Below are 20,536 nucleotides of genomic sequence, written 5' to 3' on the forward strand. Positions count from 1 at the left end.
TGAATCAGTGTAAACTGTTACCGTGGAGGTTTGCATGTGCCATCAATGCATCAGACTGTTGACAGATGTGTGTGTATACGCTGCAGAGGCCCGCAAGGCATCTTTTATCTTTTGTTTTCATCCGAGATAGAATTTACACAAGAACCAAAGTAGCCGTAGTGGCCATATGTTATGCAGACTTGATGGTATTTCCACACTGAACCTGGAAAAGCAGTAAAGAAAACCATGGAAAGAACAGATGTCGGGGGGTGCTGGGTTAAATTTGGATGTTTTTCAGATACTCCCGGTCTGCTTGAAAGTTCTTGACGCAAAAAATATTTTTAAAAATGATTGAAATTATTACTGTCATCTGGTCTTTGTTGGCAGGGAGAAAGTTGACCAGGGGTTTATAGACGCCTGCCTCTATGTAAAAGACCGCATGGAAGAGGTTTCATCCCCAGATAAAGAAATGGTAAGACTTTTTTTTGGCTTTTATTTTAATTCTTCAAAGTTGGGGAAAATTATTCTATGTACTTTATCAAATCTGATTGGACTGCAAAGTTAATGTCGATGGTTTTCAGTTAGTCAGTTACTAAGCTTCTGAATCACTGATACAATGTATTTTTGTTTAGGGAAAATGCTTCAGACTCTTTGTGGATGTTCTGTTAGAGCTCCTTAACTTCACTGAGTAGAATAATGTGGCTTACAGTGCCGTTCCTCAGGCTGCTCAACAGCCCAAACAGTAAAAATGATGTTCAGGTAACAGTAAAAATGCTGCCACGGGCGGCTGTTTCATTTATATCGTTTCTCTCCTTTCTCTTTCGCCAGCGCCAGGTTTTAGTGGTGCTCTACCAGGAGTGGTTCAAGATCTCCAGTCAGAAAGACTCGCAGGCCGATACCGTCAGATTATACCTGCGACAAGTGGGCTTGACCACACCCACTCTCCTGCCATACGTGGTTAACTTGACCGACGGCAACGGGAATATGGCCCTCCATTACAGCGTGTCGCATTCAAACTTCCCTGTTGTCAAACTGCTGCTGGACACTGGTGAGATGCAAACACTCACAGAGACACGCAGTTGCACAAAATGACTCGAAAATGCTCTCTTTGACTTAGTAAAATATTATGTTTGTGTGTTCAGGTCTATGCGAGACAGACAATGTGAACAAGGCGGGCTATACGCCAGTGATGCTCGCTGCACTGACGGCTGCTGAGAGCTCTGATGACCTGGAGGTGGCGCAACAACTGTTGAAACTAGGTGACGTCAACGCATGCTCCAGACAGGTAATGTATATGCCTGCACTAACTCATCGGGTCCACTAAATTCACTGATTATCAAAGGATTGGTTGTGTTGTGTTGTTGTTGGACAGGAAGTTGTATTTCAGGCACAGTAAGCCTGGGAATTTAATGAAACCTCTGGGGAAATCAGTGCATCTTAGGATATTTTTACAAGTGGGTCACTTAACAGAAATACACACTATGTTTCTCGACAGCGAGGCCATCTACAGTTCAAACCGAACACAATTTATAAATGGGAGGGAATAGCATGTTAGGTGAAGAATACTGAAGTGTCAGGAACCCTTAAAAGCACCGTTTGCTCATTCGGAAAGAAATTAATCTGCTAAAACTGAACTTCTGTGTGACTTTAAACTTTATGCAGAAATATAGTCCAGATACATATGTTCAATTTCAAAACATGACACTTTACTCTACCTTTTTTGCACATGTTAATTTGCCCCTTTCACTTACGTTTCCTTCTCGTCCTCTATTCCCTCCCTCATCCCCGACCCTGCATCTCTTTATCCCTTTATCTCCCCTTCATACCTTCCCTCTCACTCAGTTTAATCCTAACTATCTGTATCTCTCGCTCTCTTTCTCTAGGCAGGTCAGACGGCGCTCATGCTTGCGGTGTGCCACGGCCGCGTTGCCATGGTGAAGCTGCTCCTGAGCTGCGGTACGGATGTAAATGCCCAGGACCGCGAGGGCTCCACGGCCCTGATGTGTGCCAGTGAACATGGACACACAAACATCGTTCGTATGCTGCTGGAGACAGGTCGCTGTGACACCAGCCTCATAGATAAGGTATACTGCAAAGTTGAAATTACACTGTCAACTGGACTGTTTGGAAGTTATCAAAGGTGAGATGCCTTCTGAATGTGTTAAAGACCTCTTCAAGTTCTTGCTCAGATTGACCAGGATGTTTTGTCCTCAAAGCTGTTTTTTTTTTGTTCTATTCTTGTAACTGGACATAAATTGAGTCATTTGCTGTTTATGCACTTCACTGCATAAACAGTGCAGCTCCACTGATGTTTTAGCATGCAGTCCCATGCGTGAACTGTTGCCTTAGTGTGTTGCCAGGTTTAAAATACTGTATATCACAATGTTATTGTAAATAACAGAATGCAGCTCAACACAGACCAAATATGCTCACTGACAGACGCTATAAAATAGGGGTGTGACGAAATATCGTGCCATGAAATATCGTGTCATGAAATATCGTGTCATGAAATATCGCGATATAAAAACGTGACAATATGCATCGTTGAGACAAAAAACTGAATCGCGATATCAGGGCATAATAGCTACTATGTACATACGTACATACGTGCTCCGGGGCTAAAGCTGCAGCCTCTTCCTGCTGCTCTGCAAGGCCTATGGAAGGAGGCTGAGTACACGTCATATCTTTGGGGTACAACACATGCGCAGTAAAACCTGGTCTGCCCTCGCCGACATGAACCAATCGCAACGCACGGCCGCAGCTTCAGTTACACTGCGCATGTGTCATACCCCATACCCCAAGAGCCATGTCCGCCCGTGACCCATCCTCCTTTCATAGACCCACATACATCAACACACACAGCGCAGTCAGTGAACAGCTGATCAGAGACGAGTTGACAATTATGCCCGTGCAATAAAACTTTGCAAGTGTAAAGCCAAGATACGTTATACTACGGAGCCTCCGTGTTATTAATTTATTATCTTCATAAAGTCTAGGAGCAGCGTAACCCTTGGCTACACATGACTGAAACTAAAGCTGGCAGTAGGCACGCGGATGATGGCTCAAGCTGAACGGAGAGGGGGGAGAATCGTACTCGGGCAGCTTGGCAGAGGTCTGCGCTCTCCGAGTGCCATTCTAGTTTGTCATGTATCTTACTGGTAAACTGATCAGCTGGCTGAGACAAAGCCAAACCCAATATTGTGTATCGTATTGTGAGCTGAGTGAATCGGCACACCCCTACTATAAAATACAGACAAATAAAGAGTCTGTAGGCAAAACATGACTTCAATATGGGTTCACCTCTCTAACCCCCACAGTGGCATGTATTTATGTGTCTTTGGCTTCATTTGGACCACGATGACTCTTCCTTAAGGGTTACTGAAATGTCAGGGATCACTGCTTCATTTCAAGAGCTAGTTATCTGCAGCTTGTACTACATGAATGGTCACACAGCACACACATACTGTGGAATATGTCACTAGATATTAGGCTGCCCCTGCGGTCAGTGTTAGCTGCCCTGTAAAAGAGCATACAGTAGCTGATGCGAGGCCCACACAAAGTAGATTGATTGTTCAACCTAGTACATTATTGATTTCTCTGGATTGTCGATTCTCCCCTGCAGCCCGAGGTGCCCAGTCAGAGAACAGCCACATCACCACTGATGCCTTGCACTGACTCCTTGCAAACAATCCTGTAAACACTGTTGTAACCATAGACTGTATCTAAATAAGGATAACATGACAGCTCCCTAAAAGTGAAGCCAAAATATCTTGATCACCCCCTGGTGGCTGGCTGCAGTATAGGTCAAAAAGCCCGCCCTCGCCATGTTAGCGCATGGGACATGGGCCAAACAAAAAAATGTCAAAGTACACGTCAAATAATTTTTTTCAAAGATGGTTTCTGTCATTTTAGGTAGTTTTTCATTTTTCTGATAAGTTTGGTTTAATTAGTTGTTTGATGGTATAAAAAGGGGGTGAGATGTCATGATTGACAGCTGCTCTGAGTGAAGTAGTCGTGGAGCTGGAGGCTTGGGAATTGTACGAGAGAGGAGATGTAACTTTAAATTTCCATAACCGTCACAAGTCTGTAATAGAACATGTGTCAATTTGATCATTATAGAGATATTATGGTTAGTTGTTGTGTCTTTCTAGCCAAACAGCTGCCGTGGTGCTAACGTAGCAGCTAGGTGGATCATGCCAACAAGTTGTGTCCGTTCTCGGCTTGTGATTGGTTCAGGCGTGGTATATAAACATAGAATTGAATTGAATAGATTGGCCCCATTGTCACAGGTACCTGATCCAGCTATTTGAGTCAGTATCAGCCCGATATGCGTTCCAGTATTGGTATCGGTGCATCCCTACTCATATCCGGGATATTTTGACTTTACTTTTGTACAGTGGGAGGAAGTGGAGACGCGTCGTCTATCTATAAATACAGCCTATGTTTGCAACACTGCTGCCACTCATGTAGCATTTCTTAAACCCCACCTCAACACCTGAATCAAACTGTGGGCTTTGATTCTAGCTCCTGAAGGATGCAAGTATTGTCACTCCTTATTTAACACAACATGTCGCTTCTTCCAACAACTACTATAACATCAAAGCATTTCTACAACACTTTTTCTTGCCCAGTCCTGCGGGATGGGACTTCAGAGAACACCTCATGTCATGTGTTCTCAACAATTAGCTATAAATCATGATAAGCCTTCAGTACAGCCGTTCACTAGATTGTTCTTCATCACGTGGACAACCAAGATTAATCTGTACAGCCATGTCCTGCAATCATCCAATAACTCAACCGTGTGCCTCTGGTAGATTATTTGCTGTGTGACTCCATGACAACACATGAGCACGCACTATATTTAGTGCTAGTGGAGGACAAACATTATATCAAAACTGAGGAAATCAGCAGCTCTGGCAAGCTATTTTATATTATGTGCAAGTAAGTCAAGCAGGTTTGTATATTTATACAAAGTATAATACACAACATTCACACTGTGCTGAGACATCAAGAAGCCTTGTCTGTTGTAGTTTGCTGCGATGTCTAATATCAAGCCTTTGATTAGAAGAATGAATAGGAAACACCAGAACACACTGTGAGAATGATGCAGGAAGTTATTATAAGCTGCATTACAGAGCGTTCAGTCAGCGGAGAAAATGTAAAGCTATGTTTCTTAATTAGTGTTTCCGTGTCAAGCACACCCACCAATCTCAAACTATATACAGACGGCTTTATCATTCTCATTTTGGATAATTGTTAGTAGAGCATGACTTGTTCCATAAGTAATGAGTAGGATGGGTTCAATGAGAGACAGCTACGCATATCTGAGCTGTTGATGAATATAGCAATTGAAAATAGACCCGAACAGCATCGCCAATATTGGTGAATCTACAGGTAAACATCTACAACAAAACCACAAACATAGTTGTTGTTTTTTCATCAGTAAGAGCAGTGACAATAAAAGCATCCATATAAATTTAAGATTGAGTAACAGACGGATCCCCGTAAAGCTTGTGCATTATTTTTTTAAATTGTTTGGTTAGCTTATATATGAAAGAAAAAGGTGCAGCTGCAACAAATAGCATATTTCTTTCTAATTTGTATAGGTCTTTTTTGTTGCAGTATTTATTTGTATTGGTCCTGGAGAAAAGTACTTAAAAAATGTTTTTATATTAAAAGGGTCAACAATTTTCTTACTGATGTTTATGTCTTCGGACATTTCCCTTTCATTATATCCTACAAACCCTCCCCAGGCTTATTATTTAACCCTGGTCTATTACACAGGCAATTTCTGCATGACGTACGTAGAGAAGCTTATTATCAGTGGATACTATTATAATCTCTGTTGCACATTTTGATGTGTAATTTGGGAAGAAAATGATAAAATCAGATTTACAGAAAAATGACAAATGATAATCTCATGTGGCATTTCAAGAAGGGAAAAAAGGTTAAACTAATTTCCAGATACTGAACCCAGCTCGTTGTTTACAGCTCAGTAGTGGTGCTGCCTACATCAGGGCAGGTGCAGTATACTATAACGTCTTGAAAAAGAGCAACACAACACTGCCACTGTCAGGATAAGAAGAGTCACTGCAATGATCTTTGACGTGAAACTGTCACATGTTTCTCTCTCTGTTTCTCCCCAGAATGGACAGACAGCCCGGTCGGTGGCAGAGGCAGCCTCCCACCAAGAGATAATTGACCTCCTGAAGGCCAACGCTGAGCCCTCTGAGCCCTCGTCTACCACAGACCTCCTCTGAGCCATGGCCATCCTGTTTACTTCTCCCCACCACTCCAGCTCGCCAACCCCCCAATCCTTCAATTTCCCTCTGCCCACCAACAAAGAGGGACATGTGGTGACACCATACAAGACTCTGTATGGAAAAAAAGTGGGTGAGCTGCTCTGTTTACCGTGGAACTACATAGAAACCTCTGACACTGGAGTGTATGCCCACATTTTTCCTCCACATCTCTGCCAACATGCCCCGTGGGTGTTTATGGATATGCTGCATCAACCACTCGGTGGACAGACAACAAACGGGGCCTGGTAGAATTGATGATAAGACGTGGCCATGACGACAAGTGTGATTGACAGGATATTCCAAGAGGGAGCAGGGACGGACGAACTGGCAAGCAGATGAAGAGACACTCTGACGAACTGCTGCTTCTTATCATCAACTAGCTCTTCAAGCAAAATACTAAGCACATGATCTACCTTTCAGATATATTAAATATGACATTATTTCTATTTTTTTCCTTCATGACATCGACATCATTCTTTTCATATTTGGACATAAGCCATTATTGAGAACATAGTATATGTAGAATGTTATTCTAACAGATTATAATCATGAACAAACACAGAAACTGTATTTTCTACTGCACTTTTCTATTGTGTTTGTGTACAGTAGATAGTCCTCTCTAATATCGGTGTCCACAAGAAGCTATATATCTCCAAAAGTGTGAATTATAGAGTAGAACGTCTGGTGAAATTCCCCATCATTCAGTGGATATTTAACAATATTTATTAATGTATTGTTTTTGCCATAGTAATGATATGTTTCGCATACGGGGACATGGGTGATCGTCATGTGTGAATTATTGGAAAACAAATGGTTTAGTTGGAGGTAAAATGTTTCTGTTGGACACAAAAGAAATGATTTTTATAATTACATATATAACCAGATTAAAGAAAGTCTTCTAATAAGAAGTCCTGTTCAGAAGGTGCTGCATGCCAATACACAGTTACTCCCCCTACTGTCTGTCCTATAGTACTAAACAACAGTATGTTGTAATACTGTCTGTTCTCATGATTAACATCTCTCTCTCTCGTCCTCCGTCCCTCAGTTCAAATATAACGTGTGTCTTGTTCGCCTGCTCGTTTAAAAATCAAATCCTGTATGCAACTGCTACGAAATGCACAATGAATGTCAGGCTGGCTGTGATACATTCCAAGAAAACTATGTAGCAAGTCTAACTATATACTGGCATGGATCATGGGACTAACTGAGACATAGGCTGGCTGACATAGGAATGAATATTTTTACCATGTGCGACTAAAGACACTTAATCTCTAAGAAAATCTTGATTATGAAGATCTGATCTGCCTGTCTTTAAGTTACTAACACTGGTTCCCTTTGTTCCTGCCTCAAGGCACTCGTATTTCAAAAATGGTAAAGATGTTAAAACCGAAAGCAATGGGCTGTTGATGGCTTGCAGTCCTAAAAGAAGCAATATTAATGAAAATACTACCTGTTCAATCAGAAGCTAGAGAGGGAGTGGCTTTGGTCTAGCCTTAATAGATGACCGTCCTACATTTTAGAGGTTAAATGTGTTCCAGGTCTTTTTCTTCTTCTCTCCACAAGCGTACACCCATATTCCTATAAAGTATCTTAAAAACAGGAGTACTGGTCTGATAAAATGTTTACAACTTAACAGCTCCCCTTCAGTGACCCCTGCAAAAAACCCCTAAATGTCCAGCAGGTCAGGAAGGTTACAGGAAACAAAGTGATCAATAATTTGGAGTGTTTTCACCCCTATGGAGAGGGACATAACCATACGTCATTGTGTTTTGAAAGTTGACATTAAAATCAAATCTTTCAGCCGATTAGACTGTTGTCAAGCGTCATCGGTCGCTATAAGCACCATAGATGTGGGTCAATAGGAGCCTACTACACCCAATAGTAGGTTTTATCATCTATTCACATGGTAGATCACTGAAAGAAGGTAGAAAAGAACACAACAGCGACCTCCTGCGACTGTAGTAATTATGAAGGAGCAGAAGCAGAAGTCAGGCACTGTAGTAAAGACAACTTGATATATATGGAGATCGGGGGTGATGGATGATCCCATGTGAAATCAACAATTTTTAGTTATTTTAAGCCAAAACAAAATGGTTTTCCCTAAACTTAACCAAGTGGTTTTGTTGCCAATAAACCTAAAGAAGCCTTTTTGTATGTGTTCAAAACGTAATGTTTCATTCAGTTTTACGTGTTGCGTTTAAGTTTCGCTTTCACTTTTGCAACATAGTAGGCATAGTAGGCCCCTAATGACCCACAACTTTGGTGCTTATAGCGACCGATAACGCCTATTTAATGGCCTGATAACAGTCGAATCAAGTGCAGCTTTAAAGCTTTAAAGGTACTCCAGCAATTTAGCATTGCCCTTTCATAAAGTTGGGGATCCCTCAGTGGTCAAAATGGAAGCAGCAGAGGCCGACTTATCCTTACTTTTAGTATGATTCAAGCTCCAAAAACACTGGATACTCTAATTCCCATAATGCAACCAGTGGTATTGTTTGTTTGACCCTCCCTGCCTGGTAAACGCCCACATCTTTCAAACTCCATACTCCCAGTTTGTAACACAGGCTTTCTTTTATAAACTTCTCCAAGACAAGATAACCCAGAGGTCTAGGTTACTGTGTCTGACTCCTCCAGAGAAGATATTAAACAACTGTTTTTCTGTTTGACTGGGGTTTGCTGGGGTTACTGAAGGTGGAGTTTAAAGGGGAATACCACTCATTTGTAACAACTGCCATATATGTGTGGTCTACGACGGTCCAGTCTGCATTTACAGTCAGAAAATAAATCACTTTCTACAGAGGCCAGATTGAGGTCCAAGACTCTGGAGAGTCTTCAGTATCTGTTTCTTAGTGACACATAAAACATCTCAGCTCTTATTACTACTTTTCGAAAGATGGATTCCAAAATAATTGGTTTGCTTCAGTCATAATACAATTATATTTCTATGCCTACGGCATGTAGTGCTGAAATTAACAACCTTCTTTCTGAGGTGCAGTTTGATCTGACCACGGGTGCTGCCCCAGCGCTCTCTCATTCCCAGACACTTTGTTAATATGGGTGCTAATATGGGACTATAATAAAGATTGACATGAAGATAGACCTCTTATATAAAAGTTATATAATAGTATATATATACAATGGCTGCATTCCTCAGCAACAATGGGGATTTGTCAACAGTGGCTTAGTAATCAGATCATTTGTTGAGTCACAAAGTAGCACAGATTTTCTCAACGATAAGGCTGCGTTTACACAGGATCAGAAAGAATTTATTTTAACTCAACGCAGCACATCTGATCATTACTGGTTTGTCTGAATATTAAGGGTCATAAATTAGATTCTGTGTAGCTTCCCACATTTCAGACAGCTAAAGGATGATCCGATCTGTGCTGTGTGAAGTATATCTGGTATATCTGGTCTTCCGTGCCTGTGTATTAAGTCTTAAAGTGAATCGCATCCATATGTTTAATCCAGTGTGACCCAGATGTAATATGGTTTCATAACTGGCTCAACACCAAAGAAGTGAAATCAAATCTGTTCCACATGGGGTTAAATATATAGTTTTATCTGTTCCTGTAAATGTACCCAAATACATGTACATACAGTATTGTGAAAAATATATAACAAGTATTGTCTGACAGTTTGCTCTAAAAATTATATAAGTATTTATTCCAAATGCTATATTTTTTACCATATATAGTATACTTATGTATGCATGGACAAATATTCCAGTGATTCTGTTGGAGGGGGATTTGAATGATTGGAAACTATGCTGAGTGTTCCCTGATGATGTGATTATTCAGCTTATCTTTGACTGGTTGGGCGGTATAGTACATGTGTGATGTTGACAGGGTTGTGGACTGTGTCATGTGCCCTTTAATGCGACCTTTAACATTTGTGGGGGAAATATGAAGCAGATTCGACACTGGCTAAACACTATACGGGCAACGTCTCCCTTGTTTGGGTACCCATCTGAAAATCCAAGTCTATGTACATGACAGAGTCACATGTAAAAACCTGTACCTCTCTGTAATATTCCTTGTACAACGGGCGTATATGTTGCAAACCAGAGAACTACTTCTAAATAAATAAATATGAAGATTTAAAACTCATTTCATGTGGTTCTTGATCATTTCTAAAGCTGCAACAATTAATGAAATTGTTGTCAACCATTGAACTATTTTTATAATCGATTAATTGCTTTGAGTAAAAATTCTCTGATTCCAGCTTCTTAAATGTGAATATTTTCTGGTTTCTTTACTCCTCTATGACAGTTAACTGAATATCTTTGAGTTATGGACAAAACAAGACATTTGAGAACGTCATCTTGGGCTTTGGGAAACACTGACTGACATTTTTCACTATTTTCTGACATTTTATAGACCAAACAACTAATCGATTAATTGAGAAAATAATTAATGGATTAATCGACAATGAAAATAAATAATCGCTAGTTGCAGCCCTAATCATTTCCAACATAAGACAACAGCTACTGCTAAGTTAAAATGATTCTTGTGTTTATTTTCAGTTATGATCAGTTGGGATATGCTCAAAATGCTTAAATCCAAGTCAAGGTGGTACAGTAGTGAGTATATAGTTGTAATTTTTAGACAAAAGTTACTCATTACTCCTTGAAACTAAACCGTTATTTTAATACAAAAAATTAAAGAAAATATTGAAAATATACAGTATTGCAATATTATGTTTTGTGATGCTGTATTGATTCTAAAAATCATTTCATCAATTTCTAATTAACAGTTTACATACAAAGATTAACTCAGTCAATACTTTATTTCACTTACGTTATTTGCAAAGATATACGCCCTCTCAAAGTAGTGCTATGATGTTGGATGATACAGGGACTCTGATGAATGCAGACCCAACTGTTCTTATTGCATAAAAAAAGTTAAACATTTTTACTCAGATTTCATGCATATTTATAATTTATGCATATTTTCCTAAAATTTGTTTTAAAAAAAATATATCAACTTGCTTACAGTATCGTAATATATTGAATCGTAACCCCTGTATCATGATACGTATTGTATCACCAGATTTTTGTCAATACACAGCCCTAAAACTACATGTCGGACTATGCAACTTGATACACATCATTTCCTATCAGGTACCTTAATGGCAGCCTGAACAACATTTACAGGCAAATCATTGTGTTGAGATGGTTCGTTCAGGTTACATTAGTTTGTTTTTTTTAGCTTCAAAATGGAAAACAAAGCAAAACTGTATATACCCACAGAAAACATATATACAAACAAAATAAATTAATTCAAAATGTTCTGATGTGTGTATCTCACCAAAATGAAGGTGTGCATTTAGTGCTACTAGATGAATATGTTTAATCTCTGAAACACAGGATGTTGATGTGCATGTGTGGGCCTCAGCACCAACACCAGTATACAGTATGATGTAATAATAAACAGTGACCAGCAGATGGTGGTATTACTATGTGGTAAGAACACACTAACTGGTCTCTTTTCTTTACTTGGATGACTGAGATCTGCTTTTAGAGGCAGGAATGTGGGGTAAAAATGTAATGAGAAAATATGAACCCCATAATCATTGGCGGAAGAAGTATTCATAACATTTACTTAAGTTAAAGTAGCAATACCACACTATGAAATACTTCATTACAAGTAAAAGTCCTGTATTCAAAATGTTTCTTAAGTAAAAGTACAGAAGCAGCACAATTACAGGCTGCAAACAGACCCCACTGTCCGTTCACCATGGCAAAGCAGTGCAACGCCTAAGTGACAAAATCTTAGATGACCACAGTCATCCCTTAAACCACCACTTTCAGCTACTGCCCTCAAGCCAAAAGGTACAAAGTCCCCTGTGCAAAGAAAAACATATCTAAAAAATAGTTTGTCTATGTTGCCATAAAGTATTTTAGCCACTTTCTGAAGCCAGCCTGCTACTTTACCTCAGCACACATCATTTTATATCTATTTAATTAACCTTGATTCAGTCCTGGTACCTGATGCTCCTTTTTAATGTAGCTTCTATTGGTGTATTGTGTTTTTATGTGAATGTGTTTTAATGTGATCTGTCTGGATGTGAGAGGTTGTCTTAATGTACTCTTTTAATGGCAGTTTTTGCACATGTGAAGCAAAGACAATTAAGTATTTTCTATTCTATTCTAAGTCCTGGCAACAAAATGTACCATGCATCACAAGTAAAAGTAGTCCTACTCATTATGCAAATTGGCCTCTGTCAGTGTTATTATCATTTTATTGCAGGGATGGAAAGAGTACTAGAAAATTGCACTGAAGTAAAAGTCCAGTAAGAACATTTTACTCAAATAAAAGTACCAGTAGGCTACTTGTCAGTAGATCAGTTAAGATGTACTCTGAGCAAACTTGACAGCGTTAAGTCAAATTAAAGAACATTTTTAGACTACAAAATAAATTGCATTTAATGTCAACAACATCATCAAGTCCAAATCAGCTTTTCTATAGATGCACTTTGCAGCCTGCACATACGGTAGGCCTACAACATGAACTTCCTTCCTCCGTGTGGCCTGCCACTTCAAAAGCAGAATATCCATCACCAAGACAAACAACACAGACATGTAGCCCATGTTCAAACAATATAGACTTCACAGCACAGCAGCTGCAGACACAAACACGCAGTGTAGCGTCACACAACAGTTTACCTTTTGTTGTTGTTGTACTCACCTGTCTCAGCTGCTTTCTGTGAGTCTGGAGCACCTGGTAGTCCTCTTCAATCTGCTCCAGGTCAGACTTCTCTGCTGCTCATTCTCAAAGCACAAACAAACCAGTCCACTTGGCCTCTCTGTCCCACTGTACTCATCAAAATGAAAATGTTTTGAGCTGAAAGACGCTCTGCAGTCAAAAAGGCAGTGAATGCTGAAGCTGGAGGACCCAAGCATGGTAGCATGTTAGCAATTAGCCAGACCCAGCATGCACCTGTTCACAACATCTTAGGTGTGTTTTGATATTACCATCATGCCCGGGTGGTGCCATAAATCAGTGATTAATTAAAGCTTCAGTAGGCAGAAAGTTTTTAGCATCATTGGGAAAAAATTCCATAAAAACCTTTCAGCATATTGTAATTCAAGTGTTACGAGAGAAAACTAGACTTCTGCACCTCCTCATGGCTCTGTTTTCAGGCTTTAAAAAATGTAGCCTGTGATGGAAGACTTTGACCAATCACAAGTCATTTCAGAGAGAGAGAGAGCGTTCCTATTGGCTGTGCTTGTGGGCGGTGCTTGGTATTTCCTCAACTTGATCTCTACTGTCAGGATATAGTGACTGCTTTATAAAAATGATGCCAGGTGTTTGCCAGGTGTTTACTGACATATTTTATATTGTAGAACAAAACTTAAAATCTCTTAATCTTGTGTTAACCACAGATCTTATTTTGGGTATCTGACTAAAAACTCATTCCAACAACCCGTTGACTTCCAGACGAGGGAACCGGAAGTGCTAGGTTTTCAGACTATTGCACCACTCTATACAATACTATAATTCAATGCAGTTCAAATGTAATTTGCATACTGAATTCCTCAGATTTTTAAGTGTGCAGTTGATGAAATCTTAAATCCTAATTCCTTTATCATTCATACCAAAGTGTGAACCAGATTCAGCTGTAAGACACTTGGTATAAAACACACAGTGAGCCAATACAGCTGACGTGGACCAGCTATTGTATAACAGGTTCATTTAAAAATAAAAGCATGTCTATGGGTTTTTATAGGTTACATGCACTTTATTGCTGTTACTATTTTTCATAAACACACCACCCACACATATGACAATTTACAATGAAACTTTATTGGAATGATTTGATTGATTAAAGCAGACTGGAAATTAATTTTTTACAGGAAACAGATGGCCGTTAATCACAAACTGAGAGGAGGAGAGTGATTTGCTCTTAACTGAAGTGGATGATGTGTTCGTGCTGTTTTGGAGTTGTTCCGGCTGCAGTAATTACACACACACACACACACAATACAAAACACACGCATAGTGAGGCAATTTTGTATTTCCCTCCGCACGCTCTTAGTATTCCCATACACTGAGAATGGCAGAAGAGAGGATAATGAGTAAAAATGATGTTGTTCTCTCCTCATCGACTGAAGCCAGGGGATTGTAAAGATGAAGGCTTAACAGGGCTGCTTGCAAATCAGATTTGTGGCACTTCTGGGTCTGAACACCCTCACCTGTCCCAGCAGGTAGAACATTTAATTAAATTCATTTCTCACATATATGCAAAAACAACATCTGCAGCACAAAACGGGGTAGGATATTTGTTTTGGTGTAATTGCACCTTAGGCGTGTTTATGCTGCTGTTGCTGGCTGCCTCTCTCTGTGCCATGGACACCATTTAGGAAGCGTACAAGCCCATCACAGGGAGTGAAGAGTGAGCCCATTACAGGCATCCACTTTATGTGGTGTATGGATGCCCTCAAACTCAACTCACACCGGGCTCCTGTGCCAGCCAATTACACTGATATACCGTGTTCATATTGGTGTGATGTACACCCGCACACATGCACACTGAGAGGCTGGCTTCTTACTAAAAATGTGAATAACAGTAATCCCCTCATCATACAAGTACTAAACACACACACACACACATATAGAGGAAGCAGGAATGCACACACACACATACACACACAAGTGCTCCTAATCTGAATTGCAGATGTTTTTTGTGGCCTCCCTGTCTGCCAGCACCATGATGATGAGCCATCCTCGTTAGCATGGAGACTTTTAGCCGTAATTATCTGGTAATGGCACTTAGCCCATCAACTCCTCCTCTAGTGTGTCCCGGTGCAGGCACACACACACACACATATTAAGACACAGACACACACGCTGGCATGCAACTATGCAGACAGACCAACACACACACACAGCTGGACAGAAATACCATGAATACAGACAAAGAGAAGTACGCTCAAACAAACAGACACACAAATATTAATAGCCACACACACACACACACACACACACACACACACAGCTAAACAGAGGATAGAGACAAACAAACACACATACACTGTGACATATCCCTGCTCCTCCATCTGCCCCCATGGCTAATCTGTGCAACTTATTATCCAGGAGATAATAGGAGCTGTCATCCATGAGGCAGACGAGGGAGGGAGAGGAAGATGGGTGGCCGTGTGTTCACTGCATTTTTAAAAAGAGAGAGACTTTATTGCAATAACTTTATGAGTCCAGATGCGGCGAATTAACCGATCTGGCTCCTTTCACAAAGTGGAAACATTTTATCGCTGCAACAGAAAGGTGTGAAAGCGTTACAAAAGGAGGAGCAAAAAAAGTGCTGATAGAGGTAAAATGAAATGGACCAAGAGAGAGACAGAAGGTGAGAGGGAAAATGCAGGAGGGATAGAAAGGTGGAGAGAGAGTTAATTTGCTTTTAACAATCACGTTTTATTGCAATGGTTGTGAAACACTTCAATTGTTAATTCTGTGAAATTGTTCACACACAGGAGCGCCGTAAACCTGCGTCTCCTCTGCAAAGCTCTCAACTCAAAGGCAGAGAGAGAGAGAGAGAGAGAGAGAGAGAGAGACAGGAAGAAATAATGAAACTGAGGGAAGAGAGGAGACAATAATGGAGAATGATTAAAAGGAATTACTACAGCAAACATAAGCACAGACTTTACTTTGTGTCCCTGTGCTTTACAGAAAGTGCTGTACCCTGAAAACAAAACGGAGGATTAATCTTTCTTGGATGAAAGAGCCAAGCAGATTGGCAGCCTGTTTGGGTTTCAGCGTGTTGCTGCACTCACAGTTTTGATGGCAGTAACATTAGTGTAGTGGAGGCCTCCAGCCAGCAGGGGCAGCAGAGCATCACGCTGTTTTGTTCTAAATACATACATAGTAATTCAGTGCAGGTTTTTGTTAGTTTACAAATGATTATGCATATGTAAATGCAATTTGCATACTGAATACCCCTGATTTTTAAGTGTGCTGTTGGTGTTTTTGCATACATAGACTATATATATATTTATATATATATATATATATATATTTTTAAATTTATTTTTACTTTTATGATTTTTGAAGTGTGAATGCAATCGTCAGAAGTAAAAAGCTAATGTTAGGCTATAAACGAACTACACCACGGTCGCATGAGCGTGAGAATACACAACGAGGCTGTAGGAGGACGAGGCGACGGGATGACGTTTAGTGGTCTCATTTAACAACCGCCTTTTTTAAGACACGTTTTAAAGGCTTCAAAATTCACGAGTGGGGTATTTACTGACGTATTTTACATCCTAGAACAAAACCTAAAATCTCTTAAGCTTGTGTTAACCACAAATCTTGTTTAAGGCGTCTAACTAAAACCCATTTGAAAGACCCATTAACTTCCAGATGAGGCAACCGGAAGTGCTGAAATGCTAACTCATTTCCAGGTTTTTAGGACTCCTGCACCACTCTATACCATACTATAATTAAATGCAGGTTTTTGTTCGTTTACAAAGGATTAAGCATGTTCAAATGTAATTTGCATACTGAATGTGTGCAGTTGATGTAGACTGTATTGTCCCACGATGTAATGCATAAAGGAAATAGAAACGATTCTTACAGCTTAAAAAAATGATGGTGGTGAAATAGCTCAATCTCACAAAACAAAAATAGCCTGGTAAATTGATGGAAAAGGTTTTGTTTTCAACATTAGCATTCATTTGAAGTCATGCCTCTGGCCCCATGTGTGAGTCGAATGTTCACTCTCTTTTAAGCTTTTGTTTTTAGTCACCACCAATACTGAAGGAAGCAACTCTTTAGCTGCTAAACGCTCCACTATGTTCAGCAGCTACTCGATAACTTCGTCTGTTGTCTGGTGCGTGATGTAAAACTGCATTTCATAGTGTAGTGTATGGGGGGAAAGGGGAGATTTTTAAAGTAATAGTCAACAATGCTGTCCTTTTAGGTGATAAATCACTAGCATTATTACTATAAACGAGATTTAAATGATCATTATTATTCCTCATTATTGCTTAATAGTCGTTAAACCTTTTACACTCTGAAGAACAAATTGAACACCTAAAACAGAGCTGTTCTCTGGGGAGGATGAGGAGGAGGAGATGATCACACCGAGGTCAGCTGTGCTATTCCAAAAATAATTTTTATAAGTAGAGTTGTCGTGCCGGGCTCACAAAATATTTTATTCATTTTTAAGTGACAGGTGCAGAGTGGAGATTTTCTGCACTCAGCCACCTGGATGCCCCACTAACTCCAGATGTTAACTAATAGAGTCGGACATTAACTCCATTTAGCAGCGGAGAGGGAACTAGTTGGAGGGTGAGGGAGAAGGTGGATCTCTACCAACAGAGAACCTCTTGTTCAGCGCTGTGACAGCACTTCGCTTCTTTACCTTTTAATTTTGAGGCGTTTTTGGATGGGATGTGGAGTCGAAAGTTGATCTATGCACTCTGACCCTGTGACACATATTGAATGACAGACCCCTCATTTGCATAAAGAGGCAGAAATGCATAACAAATTTAAAATTAAATGTATATTGAAAAGAATACAGAAATAAATAAGTTGGGTGAAATAAATATAGGAGGAAATGCAAAGGGAACATCATGCAGAAACAAAAAATAAAATAAATACATACAATTTAATAATTGATAAATACATTTAAAAATAAATTTAAAATAAATCAGAAATAAACGCAAAAATAAATAAATACATTTAAAAGTTAATAAAAAATAAATAAAAAAATAAATAAAAGGTACAATTAAATAGCAGAGTAGATACAGTAGATAAGGGAAGTAATACAAAGGTAAATAAATAAAGAAGCAAATTAAAACAGAAATATCAATTTATGTCACATTTTATTCATTAATACTACCTATATTTATTTTTAATATTATTTTTTTTGGTTCATTTAATGGCATATTTATTTATTCATTTTATTTTGGAAGGTTCTGTCCTCCATAGAAAGACTGAGAGAAAACTCACACCTATTAATGTGCTGTCTGATGTTAATGAGGGGAAATCTAGCAAATCATGTCACAATTGTAATCTTTGTTTTAGTTCAAATTCTAGAAATCAATGTTTTAGCACACGGCCTTCTTCAGAATAACAGTCATTTCACTCACAGAGGCCATTAACAGCCTGTAGCGCTGGCTGCTTGTTGGAGGCCTCTCTGTGGACTCCGTTTCTATGTTCAGGTTGATTGCACTGAGAACTCTGACTTCAAACACCTGTCCTTGACTCTATGTCATCACAACATTTCTATTTCAACCCTCTGAAAACTGCTCAAGCCACAGCTTTATATTAACTTGTATAAACTTGACCAAAGATGCAAGATGAGATTCAAAGGGATAGCCTGAAACATGCCTCAGTCTGCTCAGACCAGAGTAAAGCCCATAACACCATAACCCTTTGATCTACCACGACTCCCTCAGTTATCATAAATCTTCAATGAAACCCTTGGCCTGTGTAACGCCCGGGGAGATGACAGCGCAGGGCACCGGCCGGGCTGAATCTTCAACGAAGAGCAACAGCACCCCTGCAACAATGGGCAGGCCACAGAGCACCCATATCCTCAGCCAACTCTCCACCGCCAGCTCATCCATCAAACCCCCTGTGAACCGTCAGTCCTCCCAACTCTCCAGGGAGGACACACACACATATCCCCCGTCTCCTGGTACTTTCTTTTCCCCTTTGGTTACACTGTCAGCCCATTTTACCCTCACACTTCTGTTTATCCTGCCCTTAACTGTAAATTGTCTGGTCTCTTTCTCTGGATATCAGTATGAGAACAAAGAGGAAATAAAGACTCAGGGTGCTGGGGACATTTTTATCCATTATCAAACACACAGAAAGATCTGTTTGGGACACACAGATGTCAAAATCACTTATACTTATTTCAGCTTCAAAGCTAAAGCTATGGTATATTTATTATATGGATTACATGACAGTGTGTCCATGAGTGAATGTATGAATCATGAGACAACTTATGAACTGCATTCTCAACTATGTTTGGAGGGAAAATGTATTTTCTCCCAGATTACCGTCGCAGTTTTAAACACGTGGTTATCAGTGTAAACTGAAACAAAACGAAATTAAAATGCAACAAAACTACTTGATTATGTTTAGTAAAACCTCATAGTTTGGCTTAAAATGTGTTACGTTATTTAAGTTACGAACATAAAATAAACTTAGTCAACGTTGACTTTTGGTTTCACACTTGATACGAACAGCAGTCTCCTATAGGTGAAAGTCCTGTGTTTGTTTGACTCATGCCATCCAACCCGACCTCCTCCTGGACTTATTAGAAACGTATTTGTGATGCGTCAAAAATAAACGTAATCGGGAGAAAAATGCAGTTTTGTTGTATAGTAATATAATGTTTAGGAGATTAGGCTGTTCTTAAAGGTGCAGTGTGTAGGATCTGGTGGCATCTAGTGGTGATGTTGCATATTGCAACCAACTGAAACTCCTCCCATGTGCAAAGCGTGTAGGAGAACTACTGTATGGTGGCAGATGCAAAAACATGAATGCCCCTAGACGTGTAGGCTCATTCTAAGCTAACGAAAACACGACGATTCTTATTTTAAGATGATTATACACTAATGAAAGCATAGTTATGAATATTATATTACTGCCAATAAATCCCTCGAAATGTTACACATTGTTCCTTTAAATGTGTCCTTTATATGCTACTATAAGCTTCATATTTTCTTGGTAAAAAACACAAGAAGGCAGCGTCCAGATGTAACACAGAGAGACAAATAGGTTGGACAGTTTTTATAAATTTAATATATCAATATATAGAGATATTTATCAACAGCTTGATTTCATAGAAACGTGAGTGAGACCATTTTGGCATACAGTACAGATATTCCATGTAAGTACAGAAGTTGCTAAGTTTTTAACACCCCCCACCCCGACCCTCACCAACCCGCCAGTTAAACCCCCCGCCTTCCCACAGACACATAACACAGAGAAACAGAAAGAGTAAAAGTATACAGGAGCACAAAACAAGGCACCAATAAATTAAAATGATAACCCCTCTTCTTTTTTAGAAACACACGACAACAAAATCTATTCAACAGAATTAAATACAGTATGAACACTAAAAATCTGCAATGCTGTTAAAAAGCAAAAAAAACAAATGGAACAGACTGGAGAAAACGTAAAATAAAAACACTTTGGCAGATTATTAATTTTTAGTTACAATCAAGTAGTAAATAAATCCAGTGCTCTTGTGTACAAATAAATTCATATATAGTCTACACT

General features: G+C 39.5%; 1 protein-coding gene across 1 annotated transcript in view; it reads left to right on the forward strand.

The window, feature by feature from the left end:
• kank4 (KN motif and ankyrin repeat domains 4) overlaps window positions 1-7,883 on the forward strand; it is an 87,212-nt gene extending 79,329 nt beyond the window's left edge. The window contains exons 6-10 of the mRNA XM_037769939.1: window positions 367-451; window positions 808-1,027; window positions 1,122-1,264; window positions 1,863-2,063; window positions 6,126-7,883. Coding sequence (XP_037625867.1) covers window positions 367-451; window positions 808-1,027; window positions 1,122-1,264; window positions 1,863-2,063; window positions 6,126-6,239 — 763 coding nt within the window. The 3' untranslated portion in view covers window positions 6,240-7,883. The remainder of the gene's footprint in view (window positions 1-366; window positions 452-807; window positions 1,028-1,121; window positions 1,265-1,862; window positions 2,064-6,125) is intronic.
• The last annotated feature ends 12,653 nt before the right edge of the window (window positions 7,884-20,536 follow it).

Source organism: Sebastes umbrosus, chromosome 5 (assembly GCF_015220745.1).
Source record: "Sebastes umbrosus isolate fSebUmb1 chromosome 5, fSebUmb1.pri, whole genome shotgun sequence".
Taxonomy (NCBI): domain Eukaryota; kingdom Metazoa; phylum Chordata; class Actinopteri; order Perciformes; family Sebastidae; genus Sebastes; species Sebastes umbrosus.